Source organism: Pelmatolapia mariae, linkage group LG3_W (genome assembly GCF_036321145.2).
Source record: "Pelmatolapia mariae isolate MD_Pm_ZW linkage group LG3_W, Pm_UMD_F_2, whole genome shotgun sequence".
In the NCBI taxonomy this organism is placed as follows: Eukaryota; Metazoa; Chordata; class Actinopteri; order Cichliformes; family Cichlidae; genus Pelmatolapia; species Pelmatolapia mariae.
Genome location: NC_086229.1, coordinates 17,732,416 through 17,751,836, shown reverse-complemented (window position 1 = coordinate 17,751,836; position 19,421 = coordinate 17,732,416). Strand labels below are relative to the sequence as shown.

Genomic DNA, 19,421 nt, shown 5'->3' with positions numbered 1-19,421 from the left:
CAAACTCCAGGCCTCGGGGGCCAGTATCCTGCAGGTTTTAGGTAACACCCTGGGTCAACACACCTGAATCAAATGATTAGTTCATTACCAGGCTTCTGGAAAACTTCAAGACATGTTGAGGCGGTTATTTACCTTTAAATCAGCTGTGTTGTATCAAGGACACATCTAAAACCTGCAGGACACCGGCCCTCGAGGCCTAGAGTTTGACACCGGTGGTTTAAAACATAAAGACGAACAACCATTCACACCTATGGGCAATTTAGAAAGACCAATTAACCTAACCCCAGGTTTTAGGTTCAGAAAAGAACCGGTTCTGTTCCCTGTGAAATAACATAACTAAACTGGAATTAATTTAAAACGTTTGCGGAATCCCACAAAACACACCTTCATTTCTTTTGCTTTATTGTCCCATTCGGCGATCCGTATGATATGAGCGCCCCACGTGACCGCTTACAGCAAACCTCAGCAGAGTAGCGACAGCGGGAGAAGAGTTGCGCGTGCTCAGACATGGCTGCCGTCTTATGAAGCAGACCGAGCTCACATAAAGTAAAGTATCGCTCCTGTTCCTGTCGATCAAACACCAACAACACAGCGTCGCTGTCGCGTCTATCGACCCGCCGCAGCTGAAGCAGCCATGTGTTCACTTGAGTCTCTGAGAGAGTTCATACAGGAGAGGCTGACTGCTGTTTGTCAACAAATCTTCTGCGAGGTTGAGAAAACCATCGTCCAGTATGAGGAGGAGATCCAGCGTCAGCGCAGACTGCTGGATATCAGCCGGAGACCCGACACAAACTACGGCTCAGGTACGGACATGTGTGCTGAGCTCAGGTTCCTCTCTGTTGATGAAGACATGAAAGCTCGTCAGCGGCTCCGGGATTTCTCTGATGTTAGCTGGGAGCAGAAAGCTGTTACCTTGGTGATTAATTTTATTTCAGTCTAATGTGTATAAAATGTCAGACACTGGGCATCAGCTAAAGACTGCAGTCAGGTGTGTTTGGCTTTTTCACAGTCATACTGAAACAATCAGTGAAGTTTGACTTCTGCTTCATCTGTGAGATTATTGTTGAGCAGGATTAAAACCCTGAAAAGAAATAAAAGCCTTGATGCTGATAAAGCAGTGAGTTAAGGCCAGCATGTAGTTCAGGTTTTTAAGTCTTGAGCTGCCCCTGATGTCCTCATATTTTGCTAAACATAAGTAAAATATGTGACCTGAGGGAGGTTCGTATTTCAATAGGATGGAGGTGCAGAGTATATGCAGCTGTAAGTATATAGTCAGTTCCCCCAACTGGGCAAAACACTATAAAAAGGAAAATCTTCATTGCTGTCTCAACCCAAGCTCACCACCACGGTGCATGCAAAAGCGGCAAGAAAAACATGAGTTTCCGTGCAGCGCCTTCGCTGCGCGTAAACCAATCTAAACTACAATCAGTACACACATTGGTGCCTACTGATATAATGAAGAAAAACAACAAACAAATAAACAAAACAACATGGACAGCCACAGCTGTCACAATAATCTTCAGCTCTTCGCTGTCGAGTTAAACCAGTCTAAAACAAATTAAAGACCTCGGCCTGCAGCCAATAATTCACCCAGCCAAAGCAAAGCAGCAGCTTGGCAATCTGTAAATGAAAACAGGACATCACTTACACTGAACAGTTTACCACAGCAGGAATATCCCTGTTCACAAGTTAGGGTCTCACCCTAATAAGTATCGGCAAGTTGTGGCGGAGTGCACTACACATTTCTCCGTAGGAATTAAACAGTGTTTCCTTCTAGAAGAGTAAAAATGGCTTTGAGCCTCTGCCAAACTACAGAAACTCAAGTGGGACATGTTCTGTTGCCTAAAAGGGGAAAACCACCGACCAGGGTCAGGTCCCAGTGTCAGGTCTCACCTGTCACATATAGTAAAAATGCAAAAAATCGAGAACAAAAAGAAGAATTTGAAGCAGCTATTCCAGAGAGTTTAGACTTTCAGTCTTTTTTTTATGCTTTTGTGGAATCCGATTAAGAATAATTAAAGAGACTAAAACACCAAATAATTTTTAATGATTTCATTATTACTATATTGTAATTTTTATTTTTGATGGCACAGCAGGGTAAAATGCCTGTGAAACAAAATTGATAAATTCAGTCTACAGTGTTGTTAAAAAGTCTTTACCCCCCTTCCTGATTTCAGAGACTGTGTCTTTTGGCGTTTACTGGGCGGCTGGCATCCTTGTTGATGCATTGCTGCATCTTCTATTTCAGTCCATTATTACACTCTTAAATCGTACTTCTCATTCCTTCGTCTTTCAGGATCTTGCCAAGCTTGAAATGACCCGTTAACGACCTATTAAATGAGTCATAGACGATTTTGATAGTCGACGTAATCGTGACTAGTCTACTAATGGTGGCAGCCTTATTAGTTAGAAAGCAAAAATGAGCGAATGTGGCATGTCATTTGTTTTTATTTCAAGGAGTTTTTCATCATCTTTTTCTTTATTTCTCTCTTCAGAATTCCAACAGCTTCATGTTTGTGGGAAAGAGGAGCATCTGACAGAACAGCAGGTCTTTAACCAGGAGATGATCTCCAGTGTGGACCAGGAGGATCCAGAGCCTCCACAGATGAAAGAGAGACAGGAGGAGGAACCCTGCAGCAGTCAGGATGGAGAGCAGCTGGGAGTGAAGCAGGAGGCTGACGGCGTCAGAACTGATGATGAGTGGCTGAAACTGCTGGCGACCATCTGGAAACCCGAGATAAAGCTGCACAGAATAGGTTTGTAAAACTGGGATGATTCACAGGAATAAATAAAGGTCAGAACTTTAATAAGCAGCAAGAATGCATTGCTTTTTTGTTCAACTTTGACACTGAACCTACATTGTCTATGTCCAAGAAGACGATGAAGTCTAAAAACCAATTACGCTGCTTCAGTAACAGAGTTGATTGAGATATTAATTGTTCTTAAAAATCCTTGAAAGCACAGAGATATGATATTTCTTTGGAACAGAGATGGGAACAGGTAATTGTTTTGTAAGCCTCAAATCTTTATCCTCAGCTCTGAAGTGAAGTCCCAAGTCTGAAACTAAGAATTTCAAGTCCTGTTTAGTCTTATTTGTTTTAATAATGTTGCAAATATATGACAGATTTAAATAAATGTGTTCTTTCAAAGATCTGTATTTGGGGGGTAAAATATAAACTTTTCAAGTAAATAGGTTCAGGTCTCAAGTCATTGGTTTAGAGGTCAAGTTACAAGTCTGAGAACATTTTTTTCAAGTTAACTCTAAAGTCATAAAATTAATGACTTTTTGTCACACATTTTGCCACACTTACATGTTTCAGATCGTCAAACAAATTTTAATATTAGATATTAAAATTAACAGAGGTTAAGTGAACTTAAAAAACTATAAGTGAACATTGTTTAAAGGAGAAAAGTTATCCAAGCCTTCCTGGTTCTGTGTGAAAAAGGAATAGCCCCCTTATTAAATGATAAGTTAATCACATCTTTTTGAAAGTTGAGTCCAGTTTTACTAAATAAGCTCATGAAAAATGAAGAGCAAACCTGCTGAATCAGGAAGTCACTTAAATAGAACCTTTCTAGAACCAAGAAACCAACACATGGTACCAAAATATGTCTGTGAAGGGTCTCAATCATCCAGGTCATCGTAGTCTTTGCTGCTTCGGGACTTGCAACGCTGGTTGTGGTAAACTGCATCATGAATTCTGCTGTCTACAAAAACGACCCAAAGGAGAATATTCAGCCATCCATTAGAGACGTTCAAGCTGAACAGCACTTCGATTCTGCTGCAGGACAATGATCCAAAACACACCAGCAAGTCTACCTTAAGAAAAACAAAATGACGACTTTGTACTGGCCTAGAAAAAGTTCTAACCTGAATCTGATTAAGATGCTGTGGCGTGACCATAAAAAGCCGGTTTGTCGTAAAGAAGGGTGTTGCCAAAACAGTTCCTTCACAGCTGTAACTGACTCATTGCCATTTAAATCCTTGACTGCAGTTGTTGCTGTTAAGGGTGGCCCAACAGGTTATTATGTTTAGGGGGCAATCACTTTTTCAAACAAGGCTGTGAAGGTTTTGATATTTCACCTTAAAAAGGCAGTTCATACTAAAAACCCAGCCAGTCTGGTTTAATTGCAAGAATTCTGCAAAGATCATTGGGTCAAATTCTCACTATGTAGAGATCTGCTAATCAGTCTGATCAGAATATATTTTCTCAGGTGTTTGTTGTTTAATAAAAAAAAAAAGTTTTTATTTTTCTCTTCAGACCTTCAACAACTAAATGTCTGTGAGGAAGAGGTGGAGAAGGAGGAGCCACTCACAAACCAGGAAAACTATAACGAGGAGAGGCGCTTCAGTGTAGACCAGGAGGACCCAGACCCTCCACAGATTAATGAGGAACAGGAGGATCTCTGCAGCAGTCAGAAGGGAGAGCAGCTGGGAGTGAAGCTGGAGGCTGATACCCTGACGGTGACTCCTGCTTATGAGGAAAGTGACCACAGTAAAGCAGAACCAAACAGTGAGCAAATCTGTCACAGCTCTGCTGAAGCAGAGAGCCGAGATCAGGAAGAAAGTCAGCATGTGGACTCAGGGTCACCTGAAAATGCAGAGGTGAAGACAATCAGACGTCGCAAAAAGAAAAGTGACAGTAATAAAGTCGAAGATCCTGCTCTGTCAGAGAGTCAGGGTCAGAGTGGGGCAATAAAAAAGACTGAACAATGTGACATCTGTGGGAAAAGTTTTCAGTTTAAATCACGCCTGATTGCACACGTGAGATGTCACACAGGTGAGAAACCGTATTCATGTAGCACCTGTGGAAAGGCATTTGTGTTTAAATCCCAACTGAATAGACATATGAGACGCCACACAGGTGAGAAACCATATTCTTGTAGCACCTGTGATAAAACATTTCTCCTTAGATCCGTGCTGAATGCTCATGTAAGAGTTCACACAGGTGAGAAGCCATTTTTGTGTAGCACCTGTGGGAAAGCGTTCACTTCCAACGCACAATTGACCACTCACACAAGAATTCACACAGGTGAGAAACCATATTCTTGTAACACCTGTGGTAAAACCTTTAACTGTACAACCTACCTGACAAAACATATCAGAGTTCACACAGGTGAGAAACCCTATCCTTGTAGCACTTGTGGGAAACAATTTAGTCAATGGATACACATGAATCGCCACATGAGGCGTCACACAGGTGAGAAGCCATATAGCTGCAGCACTTGTGGGAAAAGATTCCCTTACAAATCTGGATTGAAAGTTCACATGAATACACACAGGTGACACGGTTATGTGAAGGCTGCAGAATTTGTGGGAAAAGATTTTGTTAATGAGACGAGTGATAATTTATGTTGCTTAAAAATGTTATATTTAGAAAATGTGGGCCAGAGTCAAAGCAGTGTGTTGGTGGTAGAGCTCACACTGACCAGGAGTCAAATCATTCTGACACCTGAGTAAAAAGATGACCAGTATTCAAATTAGCATTTTCTATCCAACTCTCAGCATTCTTTATAAAGTTCATTACTTTATTCTTATAATTATATCAGACAAATCCTGATGTTACATTTAATGATGGTTTAAATTCAGTGTACTCCTTTTCTTCGAGATCATTGTTCTGATCTGTTCTGATCATTGTTCTTTGAGATCATAATACTGTTGTTTATTAATGCATGTTAAATTTGAAATAGAGATTTCATTCATTACATTTTTTGAAGTGTAATCAGTAACATATGAAAGCAGCATAAGTTGTCTTTTTTCAGTTTTTCTTTGTACATTTCTATAAGAAAACAAAAACATTATTACATTTAGAGAACGTGTACCAGAAAAGTCATTAAATTTGTGTTTGGTTGTTTATTTTTGTGTTGCAACAATGGTTTTTGACAATAAATTCTATACCATTGCAAAGCCTATTTACTTCTCTTTTAAATGGAAGCACATTTATAAGGAACATTTTATTCATTGGTTGAGCAGCAGAGTTGAGGATGTAGATTGCATCCATGACAAACAGCTTATTCTGCTATTGTGTCATAATTTTTAGCTTCCAGAGACCAGGTGCTGACATCAGGTGCCTGATCGGCTCCTGACTAGCAGAATCTGTGAGCATGGACCCTGATACAGCAGTCAGATGTAGCAACTTCAACCTGCTATTCCACAAAACCAAGTTTCAGCATTATTTGTAGTGAGACAAAGTACTTTTTGTGCTTAGTTGATTTATTTCAGCAAGAAACCTAAAGTAATCAACTTGTACAGATACAGCAAAATCACTGTGAAGGAGTCCTCACCGATTACCAGCTGATGGGCCACTGTAATGATGTAATATGACATGGAAGATGCAAAAGACCTTAATAATCAGATGAGCTGTAATGAAGAAATGCTTTTTCAACAGTGGGAAGGAAAAACTCCCTCTTAACAGGAAGAAACATCGAGCAGAACCTGGCTCAGGGAGAGGCGGCCATCCTCGATCGTATCAGGATAAACACGCCGTAGAAGAGAGCCAGAGATGACTAATGATAACTAATGATTAAATGCATAGAGATTCGTAAACACATACTGGGTGAATAGCGCTCAGTGCATCATGGGAATCCCCCACCAGCCTATGCCTATTAAGGCATAACTAAAGGAGGATTCAGGGTCAGGAGCAGTTATGTACAGCTACTTTTAATACTACTGATATTTATTTAGACTCTTTATCTCTGATTGATCTTTCTCAGTTAACTTCAATAATTACTTCCACCGAATCATCAAGGCTGCTTAAAGAAGTTGTAACATTAATGAATGATTCAGTTCTACATATGTTGAATCTTTCCCTGTTACTGGACTCACATGTCCTCTACCAGAATCTCTAAACAGGTCTGCAGAAGCAGAATCCCTACAGTTCACAGCACAGTGTGCGTGCTGTGCAGTGAGTTTGTATGTTTGAGTGTTTGGAACATCCTTTGTCCAGTCCCCAAACCTTTGATTCAGAAAACTGATCAGAGGTTTGCACAAACTTTAGTCAACCCCCCCATTGTGCTCCAGTCAAATTGGATTGATTTAAAGTTTTTATGTCTGAAATAACTCTCTGGATAACTGCTTTTTGTCATGTAATTGGATTGCACTGTCAGGCCTCAACCCTGACCTGAAAATTTCAGTGTTTCACCTGAAGGCTAAGTTTCTGCTCGTCTAGCTCTTAGGGTCACTGAAGCATGCAACTGATCACATAAAGCTGGAACTCTCTTAGGGGAAAAACTGAAAAACGAAACAACAAAGAAATAAAATTAATTTTTGCTCAGCAGATTATAACAGCTAAAAACAGGAAATTTGCATTAATTGGATGACCTATATCAAATATATTCGAACCCAACAATAACACCTCTCACTATTGCCAATATTAACAAAACTAAAAAGAGTAGGCCAAGTTATAAAAAAGGCAATGTGGCAAAATGTTGTAATAAAACTATTACAACACTAACATTTGAGTAGAAAACGTTTTTTAACTGTAAAAAAACATATTTAAAAAATTATTTTCATAACTTTTCTTAATGCATGCTCAATCACCCAGGTAAGTAAAAACCGAAAAGTCTTGATCAAACACCACTGATCGATAGATTTTGATTGATTGCTGTGACAATTTGAATATTAATGATCACAAGGCTGAGGTTACAATGGTAGGAAAAATGACTTGTTGCCATAGTTATCCCTACAATTTTATGAGCTTCATAACGTGTTTCAAAATTCATCCTTTCTTGAATATTTGACAGCACAAAATACAAGTTACATCTTAGTGATGGAGAGTCGCTCCTGGTCAGCGGCTCAGTCGTACTGCAGGACATACCACACAGACCTGACCAGTATACAGGGCTGGACTGGGACAAAAAATCGGCCCGGGCATTTTGACTAGAGACCGGCCCACCAGGATAGAGATTGAAAATGTGACATCATTCAGGGGTAAAACCGCAAAGGATTATGGGAACTTGAGGCAAGAGGTACTAGCGCACGCAGGCTTTCAATTGAACTCAGTTACACAGCGATAAAAAGAAACCCAAAAAATGGCAAGAAGCTGTTGTATTATTAACTGCAATAGCCGGTCACATGACAGCCGCGGGAAGCTGACGGGCAAAGAGATCTTTTTTTTTTTTTTTTTTTATTGGATTACGTCGTTGAAGAGAAATTTTTTAAGCCATGTTTTCGAAGTAAGAGCAGACGGATGGTCTGGATATACCAAATATAACGTCTCAGAACACTCCAGCTCACATGTTAGTCTGCTCAAAGCATTCCCACAAAGGACAGTGTTTTGTAGTAGTTAATACTTCAGTTTTCTTAACATAATTGGTGATATAGGTTACAAGCAAGTCTGGCGCGGAACAGAAATTGTCGCGCTATGCTCCTTTATTTATTGTGCATAAATAGTGAATTGTCCTGACAGACTATTGCGTTTCGCTTCTGTTATTACCACGGTACATTGACAAAAACATATACTTTTATTCACAGGATAAAACAGTTGTTTTGTATCACTAATTGTCCAGTGCGATTACAACATACAATATTACTGTCACTGCTACATTTCTGTAATGCCTACCAGAAATTATTTCCACTACTAATTAATTACTGTTGAGCTCAAAGGTTATATTAATAAACGGTTAACGAATGTGTATTTATGACGACGATTTGTGAGACTGGTAAACTTACGATACGTACGATGGTCTTTCATTCTACACTGTGCATTTCAAGGTCGGTAAACTGTACCTGGGCTTGTTGCAGTGACCTGAAGTTACTAAAAACTTCATGAGTGTATGCACTCACTCCAAGAACAGTATAATTATAAATCTGAGCGTGGTGACAGTCTTTTGTCCACTCTGTGTGCTTGTAAGGGTCTGACCCTTTCACTCCTTTGATTTTTTCCTGGTATCTTTTCTTTGCCTCTTTGTCGAGTCTGTCTTTGTACAGACCGGCATTGTTCTCCTCCGTTTTGTACATTCCTTTTTTGTGCGGCAAAGAAAAACCAAGAAGGTATTGGAACCGGAGAATGAATGTTTTGCGGTGCTGCAAATGCTTGCATTTGATGCGGTACTTGGATTGTTTTGCCTCGAGTTCCCGGCATGCAATGCACGAAAGTCACGTGATCTGTCAATCACTATAGGAAAAACCTTAAATTAAGACCAAGAACACTACAGGTGAGACATGATCATTAATTAATATTAAAATTAATAAATGACAGATTTAGTGATATTTTCATAAACACCTCCTTTCCTTTTTTTGTTCTCCATTTTCTTTAGTTCATCTATAAGATTGCTAAACAAGGGGGAGGGTGCATCCGGCCTCCTCGGCTGTAATTGGTCCAGCCCAGAGTCGATCATGACCAATTGGCCAATCCAACACCTTTCATTATATATACCCTTCCTAAAAATAAATAAATAAATAAATAAATAAATAAAATCCATCGGCCCATAAAAACAAAAAATCGCCAGCGGCCCGGTATGCCCGATGGCCAATCCAGCTATGCCAGTATAAGAAGCAAAGAGGAGAAATCCAACATCACGCTCACGTTGAATGGATCAGGGGTTCAGTATGTGTGGATTGGCCTCTACAGGGATCCCTGGGCCTTCTGGTCTGACAAAACAACCTCCACATTCAATAACTGGATCTCTGGTTAGCCTGATACCCCAAATTTAGTGGAGTACTGTGGAACAATGAATTTAATGTTAGGGAAAAGGGATGATGGCAACTGTGGTGTCAGAGTCTATTTTTTCTGTTTCACAGGTGAGGTCCAGAATGCAAACACTGTAAGATCCTGTCATCATGTTAAATAATAATGTTTGTGTTTTTATATGTGATTCATTTTTAGCAGTGACAAAGCAAAAAGTGGTGAAAATGAAGCTTCAGTCAGAGGCAGACATGCAGAGCACAGAGATCCAGCAGCAGGTTTCACAGCAGGTCAGCAGTTCAGTCACCAACACAAACTTGACACAAGTTCAAACTATGCTTCATGTTTTTCATCATCTGCACATCTTGTCCAGCTGTCAGGCCTCATGCTGTCAGAAGGACTGACAGACTTCAGGATTCATTGGGGGAAAGTCCAGAGTTACCGTGACAACCAGTTGAAGAAGCAGGATGGGGACGGTGGCTGCAAAACTGAAGTCTGACTGGACTGAACCACTTCATGTGTGACGTTAATAACATGCTGTGCTGAGCTGTCTCATCCTTTAACTCTTTCAATATTTCAGAGTGTAAAGTTCCACCAACAGCTCATTTGTTCAGCTGCAGTTGTAGTTTGGTAGAAATTCTTTAATCAGAGGTCCACTCACTAGTTTTCCTGATAGGCTCTAGTCTATTGTTTTGTTTTCCAGCATCACTTTCAACACTTTAGACACTGTCCTTCTGTGGACGTCACTGCACAGACTTTGTCTGTGTGCAGTTTATGGGTCCATAGTTCTGTTTCAGTGTGACAGCAACCTCTGCTGACTTACACAAATGATGGAGAAGAAAGTGAGGAGACTCAGAGATCTACTTGAGGAGGTCAGGGAGGACAAGAAAACATTGTACTGTTTATGTCCTGTTTCTACTTCTACTGTTTAATAACTGTAACAGCCATGAATTCAGTTCAATTCAATTCAATTTTACTTATATAGCACCAAAATAAGTCACCTCGAGGTGCTTTATATTGTAAGGTAGACCCTACAATAATAAATTCAGAGAAAAAAAACAATCATATGACCCCCTATGAGCAAGCATTTTCATGACAGTGGGAAGGAAAAACTCCCTTTTAACAGGAAGAAACCTCCGGCAGAACCAGACTCAGGGAGGGGCGGCCATCTGCTGTGACCAGTTGGGGTGAGAGAAGGAAAACAGGACAAAGACATGCTGTGGAAGAGAGACAGAGATTAAACAACTGATTAAACAATTAACAGCTATCAATGAGACCATAACAGTCCCAAACCTTACCTGATATAAATGTGGATCATAGTTTTCAATGGAGTGCAGTTGCAAAGCATGCTGGATGTCCTCGTATCTGACACTTTAACTTAACTGTTACTTTGGAGGCACAGACAAAGTCACAGTCACTCTAGTAAGCACTGCAGGTGGTGGGTAAAGTTTGTGCTAGTGTTGCCATAGTTACTGTTGTGATCTTAGTTTTGACTTGTATTTTCACCTGTGTTGACATTTTTGTCTACTTTTTGTTTTTGTAGCTTTCAGCTTTCTTCATGATATATTTGAAAGGGTTTTAATGTGTTCTGTGGTTTCATGCATGTTTTTGTGTGTTACAAATAATACACAGCTATTTGGTTGAAAATGATAAATCCATGTAGGGAGGTATAGAAAAAATAAATACAAAATGAGAGAGACAAATTAAAATAGTAAGTGAACAGAACGGTCGAACCATTATTTATTGCCTTTTATAGATTAATTTCTTATTTAATAATATAATTTGAGTTCAACAAATTTATATTTTGTCAATATTGACATCTTTGTTTATTTCATTAGCTTAGCTAGAGTGAACCCATGAAAATGATTTGATTTTATTCATGTGAACTTAATTTGTGGTGTAGGTAATTTAATTGTACTTTTCTGTTAATAAATAAATAAGTCATGTGTATGTTTTGACACTGAGTGATGAATCCATTGAAATTACTACAGATTCATGAAAGTAAAGCTAGTTTGATACTGACACTTTTTTTGTTTCTTTAGTTTTGTATCCGTCTGTGTAAGTTTAAGGTCCATGTCAAAATCACAGGCATTCAAATGTAAAGGGCCTTAAGTTATATGTTAGTTATGAGCATAGCTGGACTGGCCATCGGGCATACCGGTGGGACGATGGATTGTTTTGTTTTTTGTTTTTTTTTTGTTTTTTTTTTAAGGAAGGGTATATGAAAGGTGGTGGATTGGCCAATTGGTCATGATCGACTCTGGGCTGGACCAATTACAGCCGAGGAGGCCGGATGCACCCTCCCCCTTGTTTAGCAATCTTATAAACGAACTAAAGGAAATGGAGAACAAAAAAAGGAAAGAAGGTGTTTATGAAAATATCACTAAATCTGTCATTTATTAATTTTAATATTAATTTCTACCATGTGTTGTAGATAGTTCAGGAGGTGAACTCGACCAAGCAGTCTTTTTGTTTCCGCTGTGTACTGTTTAAAATCCAGAATAGGGAGGATGGTGTAGGTTTACGTTTATTAGATTGATACATATATACCAACAAGGCAGTGTACATCAAAGCAGTTGTTTTCATGCAAAGGCTTTATGGTTTTTCCTATAGCGGTTGACTGATCACGTGACTTTCGTGCATTGCATGCCGGGAACTGGTGGCAAAACAGTCCAAGTACCGCATCAAATGCAAGCATTTGCAGCACTGCAAAACGTTCATTCTCCGGTTCCAATACCTTCTTGGTTTTTCTTTGCCGCACAAAAAAGGAATGTACAAAACGAAGGAGAACAATGCCGGTCCGTACAAAGACAGACTCGATGAAAAGGCAAAGAAAAGATACGAGGAAAAAATTAGAGGAGTGAAAGGGTCAGACCCTTACATGCACACAGAGTGGACAAAAGACGTTAGCGTGCTGCCTAACTTTCACCAGGCTCAGATTTATAATTATACGGTTCGTGGAGTGAGTGCATACACTCATGAAGTTTAGTAACTTCAGGTCACTGCAACAAGCCCAGGTACAGTTCTGGACAATTTGCCTCTATCTCTATCCTGGTGGGCCGGTCTCTAGTCAAAATGCCTGGACCGATTTTTTGTCCCAGTCCAGCCCTGGTTATGAGAATATTCATCAGTGTTGCACTTATGCTTTATAGTAGAGTTTTGTTTAATAGATCACTTTTCAAAAATGGTAGAAAAAGTTCCAATCTCAGCGTCTCTGCTCAGACATGAATTACGTATTTACAGCCTGGAGAAAACCTGGGTGTAATTAGCTACCTTATAATGCTTGTTAAGTTACTTTCATGTTACTCTGTAAAAATGATCTGAAACACGCTGTCTCATAATAAAAACCTGAGGCTACAGCCCTACACCAAGAAATCCCTTTCCTAATGAGGACACATGTGATCTTTCTCTTTGTGTTAGGTATGAACACAAGGCAAAGAATGTGTGGCTGGAGTGTATCCCAGCTACCATGGGAAAAGATGCATGGTACACTGGAAAGGGCGCCATCCTGTCATTGGTTTAACACAGTGGTGTCGCACTCCAGGCCTCGGGGGCCAGTGTCCTGCAGGTTTTAGATAACACCGTGTGTCAACACACCTGAATCAAATGATTAGTTCATTACCAGGCTTCTGGAAAACTTCAAGACATGCTGAGGCGATTATTTACCTGTAAATCAGCTGTGTTGTATCAAGGACACATCTAAAACCTGCAGGACACCGGCCCTCGAGGCCTAGAGTTCCACACCGGTGGTTTAAAACATAAAGACGAACAACCATTCACACCTATGGGCAATTAAGAATGACCAATTAACCTAACCCCAGGTTTTAGGTTCAGAAAAGAACCGGTTCTGTTCCCTGTGAAATAACATAACGAAACTGGAATTATTTTAAAATGTTTGCGGAATCCCACAAAACACACCTTCATTTCTTTTGCTTTATTGTCCCATGCGGCGATCCGTAGGATATGAGCGCCCCACGTGACCGCTTACAGCAAACCACAGCAGAGTAGCGACGGCGGGAGAAAAGTTGCGCGTGCGCAGACGTGGCTGCCGTCTTATGAAGCAGACCGAGCTCACATAAAGTGAAGTATCGCTCCTGTTCCTATCGACCAAACACCAATAACACAGCGTCGCTGTCGCTTCTATCGACCCGCCGCAGCTGAAGCAGCCATGTGTTCAGCTGAGTCTCTGAGAGTGTTCATACAGGAGAGGCTGACTGCTGTTTGTCAACAAATCTTCTGCGAGGTTGAGAAAACCATCGTCCAGTATGAGGAAGAGATCGAGCGTCAGCGCAGACTGCTGGATATCAGCCGGAGACCCGACACACACTCACACGGCTCAGGTACGGACATGTGTGCTGAGCTCAGGTTCCTCTCTGTTGATGAAGACATGAAAGCTCGTCAGCGTCTCCGGGATTTCTCTGATGTTAGCTGGGAGCAGAAAGCTGTTACCTTGGTGATTAATTTTATTTCAGACTCTAATTTGTAAAACTGTCAGACACTGGGCAACAGCTAAAGACTGCAGTCAGGTATGTTTGGCTTTTTCACAGTCATACTGAAACAATCAGTGCAGTTTGACTTCTGCTTCATCTGTGAGATGATTGTTGAGCAGGATTAAAACCCTGAAAAGAAATAAAAGCCTTGATGCTGATAAAGCAGTGAGTTAAGGCCAGCATGTAGTTCAGGTTTTTAAGTCTTGAACTGCCCCTGATCTCCTCATATTTTGTTAAACATAAATAAAATATGTGACCTGAGGGAGGTACCTATTTCAATAGGATGGAGGTGCAGCGTATATGCAGCTGTAAGTATATAGTCAGTTCCCCCAACTGGGCAAAACACTATAAAAAGGAAAATCTTCATTGTCGTCTCCACTCAAGCTCACCACCACGGTGCATGCAAAAGCACCAAGAAAAACATGAGTTTCCGTGCAGCGCCTTCGCTGTCTGCAACGATATATTGAAGAAAACAAAAAGTAAACCACTCTAAACTACAATCAGTACACACATTGGTGCCTACTGATATAATGAAGAAAAACAACAAACAAATAAACAAAACAACATGGACAGCCACAGCTGTCACAATAATCTTCAGCTCTTCGCTGTCGAGTTAAACCAGTCTAAAACAAATTAAAGACCTCGGCCTGCAGCCAATAATCCACCCAGCCAAAGCAAAGCAGCAGCTTGGCAATCTGTAAATGAAAACAGGACGTCACTTACACTGAACAGTTTACCACAGCAGGAATATCCCTGTTCACAAGTTAGGGTCACACCCTAATAAGTATCGGCAAGTGGTGGCAGAGTCCACTACACATTTCTCTGCAGGAATAAAACGGTGTTTCCTTCTAGAAGAGTAAAACTGGCTTTGAGCCTCTGCCAAACTACAGAAACTCAAGTGGGACATGTTCTGTTGCCTAAAAGGGGAAAACCTCCGACCAGTGTCAGGTCTCGCCTGTCACATATAGTAAAAATGTAAAAAATCGAGTACAAAAAGAAGAATTTGAAGCAGCTATTCCAGAGAGTTTAGACTTTCAGTCTTTTTTTATGCTTTTGTGGAATCCGATTAAGAATAATTAAAGAGACTAAAATACCAAATAATTTTAATGATTTCATTATTACTATATTGTAATTTTTATTTTTGATAGTTGACGTAATCGTGACTAGTCTACTAATGGTGGCAGCCTTATTAGTTAGAAAGCAAAAATGAGCGAATGTGGCATGTCATTTGTTTTTATTTCAAGGAGTTTTTCATCATCTTTTTCTCTATTTCTCTCTTCAGAATTCCAACAGCTTCATGTTTGTGGGAAAGAGGAGCCTCTGACAGAACAGCAGGTCTTTAACCAGGAGATGATCTCCAGTGTGGACCAGGAGGATCCAGAGCCTCCACAGATGAAAGAGAGACAGGAGGAGGAACCCTGCAGCAGTCAGGATGGAGAGCAGCTGGGAGTGAAGCAGGAGGCTGATGGCATCAGAACTGATGATGAGTGGCTGAAACTGCTGGCGACCATCTGGAAACCCGAGATAAAGCTGCACAGAATAGGTTTGTAAAACTGGGATGATTCACAGGAATAAATAAAGGTCTGAACTTTAATAAGCAGCAAGAATGAAAATTTGTCACTGAACCTACATTGTCTGTGTCCAAGAAGACGATGAAGTCTGAAAACCAATTACGCTGCTTCAGTAACAGAGTTGATTGAGATATTAATTGTTCTTAAAATTCCTTGAAAGCACAGAGATATGATATTTCTTTGGAACAGAGATGGGAACAGGTAATTATTTTGTAAGCCTCAAATCTTTATCCGCAGCTCTGAAGTGAAGTCCCAAGTCTGAAACTAAGAATTTCAAGTCCTGTTTAGTCTTGTTTTTTTAATAATGTTACAAGTATATGACAGATTTAAATAATAGACCATGTTTTCTTTCAAAGATTTGTAGTATTTTTGGGGTAAAATATAGTTTTCAAGTAAATAGGTTCAGGTCGCAAGTCATTGGTGTAGAGGTCAAGTTACAAGTCTGAGAACATTTTTTTTCAAGTTAACTCTAAAGTCATAAAATTAATGACTTTTTGTCACACATTTTGCCACACTTACATGTTTCAGCTCATCAAACAAATTTTAATATTAGATATTAAAATTAACAGAGGTTAAGTGAACTTAAAAAACTATAAGTGAACATTGATTAAAGGAGAAAAGTTATCCAAGGTTCTGTGTGAAAAAGGAATAGCCCCCTTATTAAATGATAAGTTAATCACATCTTTTTGAAAGTTGAGTCCAGTTTCACTAAATAAGCTCATGAAAAATGAAGAGCAAACCTGCTGAATCAGGAAGTCACTTAAATAGAACCAAGAAACCAACACATGGTACCACATGAATTCTGCTGTCTACAAAAACGACCCAAAGGAGAATATTCAGCCATCCATTAGAGACGTTCAAGCTGAACAGCACTTTGATTCTGCTGCAGGACAATGATCCAAAACACACCAGCAAGTCCACCTTAAGAAAAACAAAATGACGACTTTGTACTGGCCTAGAAAAAGTTCTGACCTGAATCCGATTAAGATGCTGTGGCATGACCATAAAAAGTCGGTTTGTCGTAAAGAAGGGTGTAGCCAAAACAGTTCCTTCACAGCTGTAACTGACTCATTGCCATTTAAATCCTTGACATGTTTACACATTTATAAATACAGAGAATACAAAAGGGATACATAGAATAAATGGGAATAAGAATACAAGGGAACGGCACATTTCAAGTATTGTGAGTCTATTACACTGCTGGATTGCACAATGAAAAGGCACTACAGCTACTTGTTCCCCCCTCCTCTGTCCCTGTTTCCCCTCCAGAGAGGAGTTAAACAGTTTGATGGCGTGTGGGACAAAAGAGTTTTTAAGTCTGCTGGTCCTTGACTTTGGGAGAAGCAACCTGTCACTGAACAGACTCCTCTGGTTGTTTATGGCCGTGTGCAGAGGATGCAGAGGCTGCCCAGCATGGTCCATAATATCCATATTGCACCTTAATTTGTTTTTAGAGGTTCGTGGAACTGCATCATGAATTCTGCTCTCTACAAAAATGACCCAAAGGAGAATATTCAGCCATCCATTAGAGACGTTCAAGCTGAACAGCACTTCGATTCTGTTGCAGTTGTTGCTGTTAAGGGTGGCTCAACCAGTTATTATGTTTAGGGGGCAATCACTTTTTTAAACAAGGCTGTGAAGGTTTTGATTTTTCACCTTAAAAAGGCAGTTCATACTAAAAACCCAGCCAGTCTGGTTTAATTGCAAGAATTCTGCAAAGATCAGTGGGTCAAATTCTCACTATGTAGAGACCGGCTAATCAGTCTGATCAGAATATATTTTCTCAGGTGTTTGTTGTTTTATATTAAAAAAATGTTTTCATTTTTGTCTTCAGACCTTCAACAACGAAATGTCTGTGAGGAAGAGGTGGAGAAGGAGGAACCACTCACAAACCAGGAAAACTATAACGAGGAGAGGCGCTTCAGTGTGGACCAGGAGGACCAGGAGGACCCAGACCCTCCACAGATTAATGAGGAACAGGAGGATCTTTGCAGCAGTCAGAAGGGAGAGCAGCTGGGAGTGAAGCTGGAGGCTGATACCCTGACGGTGACTCCTGCTTATGAGGAAAGTGACCACAGTGAAGCAGAACCAAACAGTGAGCAAATCTGTCACAGCTCTGCTGAAGCAGAGAGCCGAGATCAGGAAGAAAGTCAGCATGTGGACTCATGGTCACCTGAAAATTCAGAGGTGAAGACAATCAGACGTCGCAAAAAGAAAAGTGACAGTAATAAAGTCGAAGATCCTGCTCTGTCAGAGAGTCAGGGTCAAAGTGGGGCAATAAAAAAGACTGAACAATGTGACATCTGTGGGAAAAGTTTTCAGTTTAAATCACGCCTGATTGCACACGTGAGATGTCACACAGGTGAGAAACCGTATTCATGTAGCACCTGTGGAAAGGCATTTGTGTTTAAATCCAAACTGAATATACATATGAGACGTCACACAGGTGAGAAACCATATTCTTGTAGCACCTGTGGTAAAACCTTTAACTGTACAACCTACCTAAACAGACATGTAAGAGTTCACACAGGTGAGAAACCTTATCCTTGTAGCACCTGTGGTAAAACGTTTCTCCTTAGATTCCTGCTAAATGCTCATGTAAGAGTTCACACAGGTGAGAAGCCATTTTTGTGTAGCACCTGTGGGAAAGCGTTCACTTCCAATGCACAATTGACCACTCACACAAGAGTTCACACTGGTGAGAAACCATATTCTTGTAACACCTGTGGTAAAACCTTTAACTGTACAACCTACCTGACAAAACATGTCAGAGTTCACACAGGTGAGAAACCCTATCCTTGTAGCACCTGTGGGAAACAATTTAGTCAATGGATACACATGAATCGCCACATGAGGCGTCACACAGGTGAGAAGCCATATAGCTGCAGCACTTGTGGGAAAAGATTCCCTTACAAATCTGGATTGAAAGTTCACATGAATACACACAGGTGACACGGTTATGTGAAAGCTGCAGATCTGTGGGAAAAGATTTTGTTAATGAGACGCGTGATAATTTATGTTGCTTAAAAATGTTATATCTAGAAAATGTGGGCCAGAGTCAAAGCAGTGAGCTCACACTGACCAGGAGTCAAATCATTGCGACACCCGAGTAAAAAGATGACCAGTATTCAAATTAGCATTTTCTTTATATCAGCATTCTTTATAAAGTTCATTACTTTATTCTTATAATTATATCAGACAAATCCTGATGTTACATTTAATGATGGTTAAAATTCAGTGTGCTCCGTTTCTTCGAGATCATTGTTCTGATCTGTTCTGATCATTGTTCTGAGATCATAATACTTTTCTTTATTAATGCAAGTTAAATTTGAAATAGAAATTTCATTCATTACATTTTTTGAAGTGTAATCAGTAACATATGAAAGCAGCATAAGTTGTCTTTTTTCAGTTTTTCTTTGTACATTTCTATAAGAAAACAAAAACATTATTACATTTAGAGAACGTGTACCAGAAAAGTAATTAAATTTGTGTTTGGTTGTTTATTTTTGTGTTGCAACAATGGTTTTTGACAATAAATCCTTTACCATTGTATAGCCTATTTACTTCTCTTTAAATGGAAGCACATTTATAAGGAACATTTTATTCATTGGTTGAGCAGCAGAGTTGAGGATGTAGATTGCATCCATGACAAACAGCTTATTCTGCTATTGTGTCATAATCTTTAGCTTCCAGAGACCAGGTGCTGACATCAGGTGCCTGATTGGCTCCTGACT

General features: G+C 40.0%; 1 protein-coding gene across 1 annotated transcript; it reads left to right on the top strand.

The window, feature by feature from the left end:
• Positions 1–512: 512 nt before the first annotated feature.
• Positions 513–19,035, top strand: LOC134621055 (zinc finger protein 624-like). Its single transcript, XM_063467463.1, has 7 exons — positions 513–803; positions 2,496–2,756; positions 4,263–5,283; positions 13,047–13,112; positions 13,713–13,966; positions 15,399–15,659; positions 17,522–19,035. Exons 1-7 carry the CDS (start codon positions 635–637, stop codon positions 18,637–18,639), a joined length of 3,150 nt encoding a protein of 1,049 aa, XP_063323533.1. The 5' UTR covers positions 513–634; the 3' UTR covers positions 18,640–19,035.
• Positions 19,036–19,421: the final 386 nt, after the last annotated feature.

What these genes read in the sequence shown, in the direction of transcription:
- LOC134621055 (XM_063467463.1), top strand. Translation starts at nt 635, where the DNA reads ATGTGTTCACTTGAGTCTCTGAGAGAGTTCATACAGGAGAGGCTGACT. An exon ending in CGACACAAACTACGGCTCAG is followed by an intron (nt 804 to 2,495) that starts GTACGGACATGT and finishes TTCTCTCTTCAG; the next exon opens with AATTCCAACAGCTTCATGTT. An exon ending in ACCATGGGAAAAGATGCATG is followed by an intron (nt 13,113 to 13,712) that starts GTACACTGGAAA and finishes CATAAAGTGAAG; the next exon opens with TATCGCTCCTGTTCCTATCG.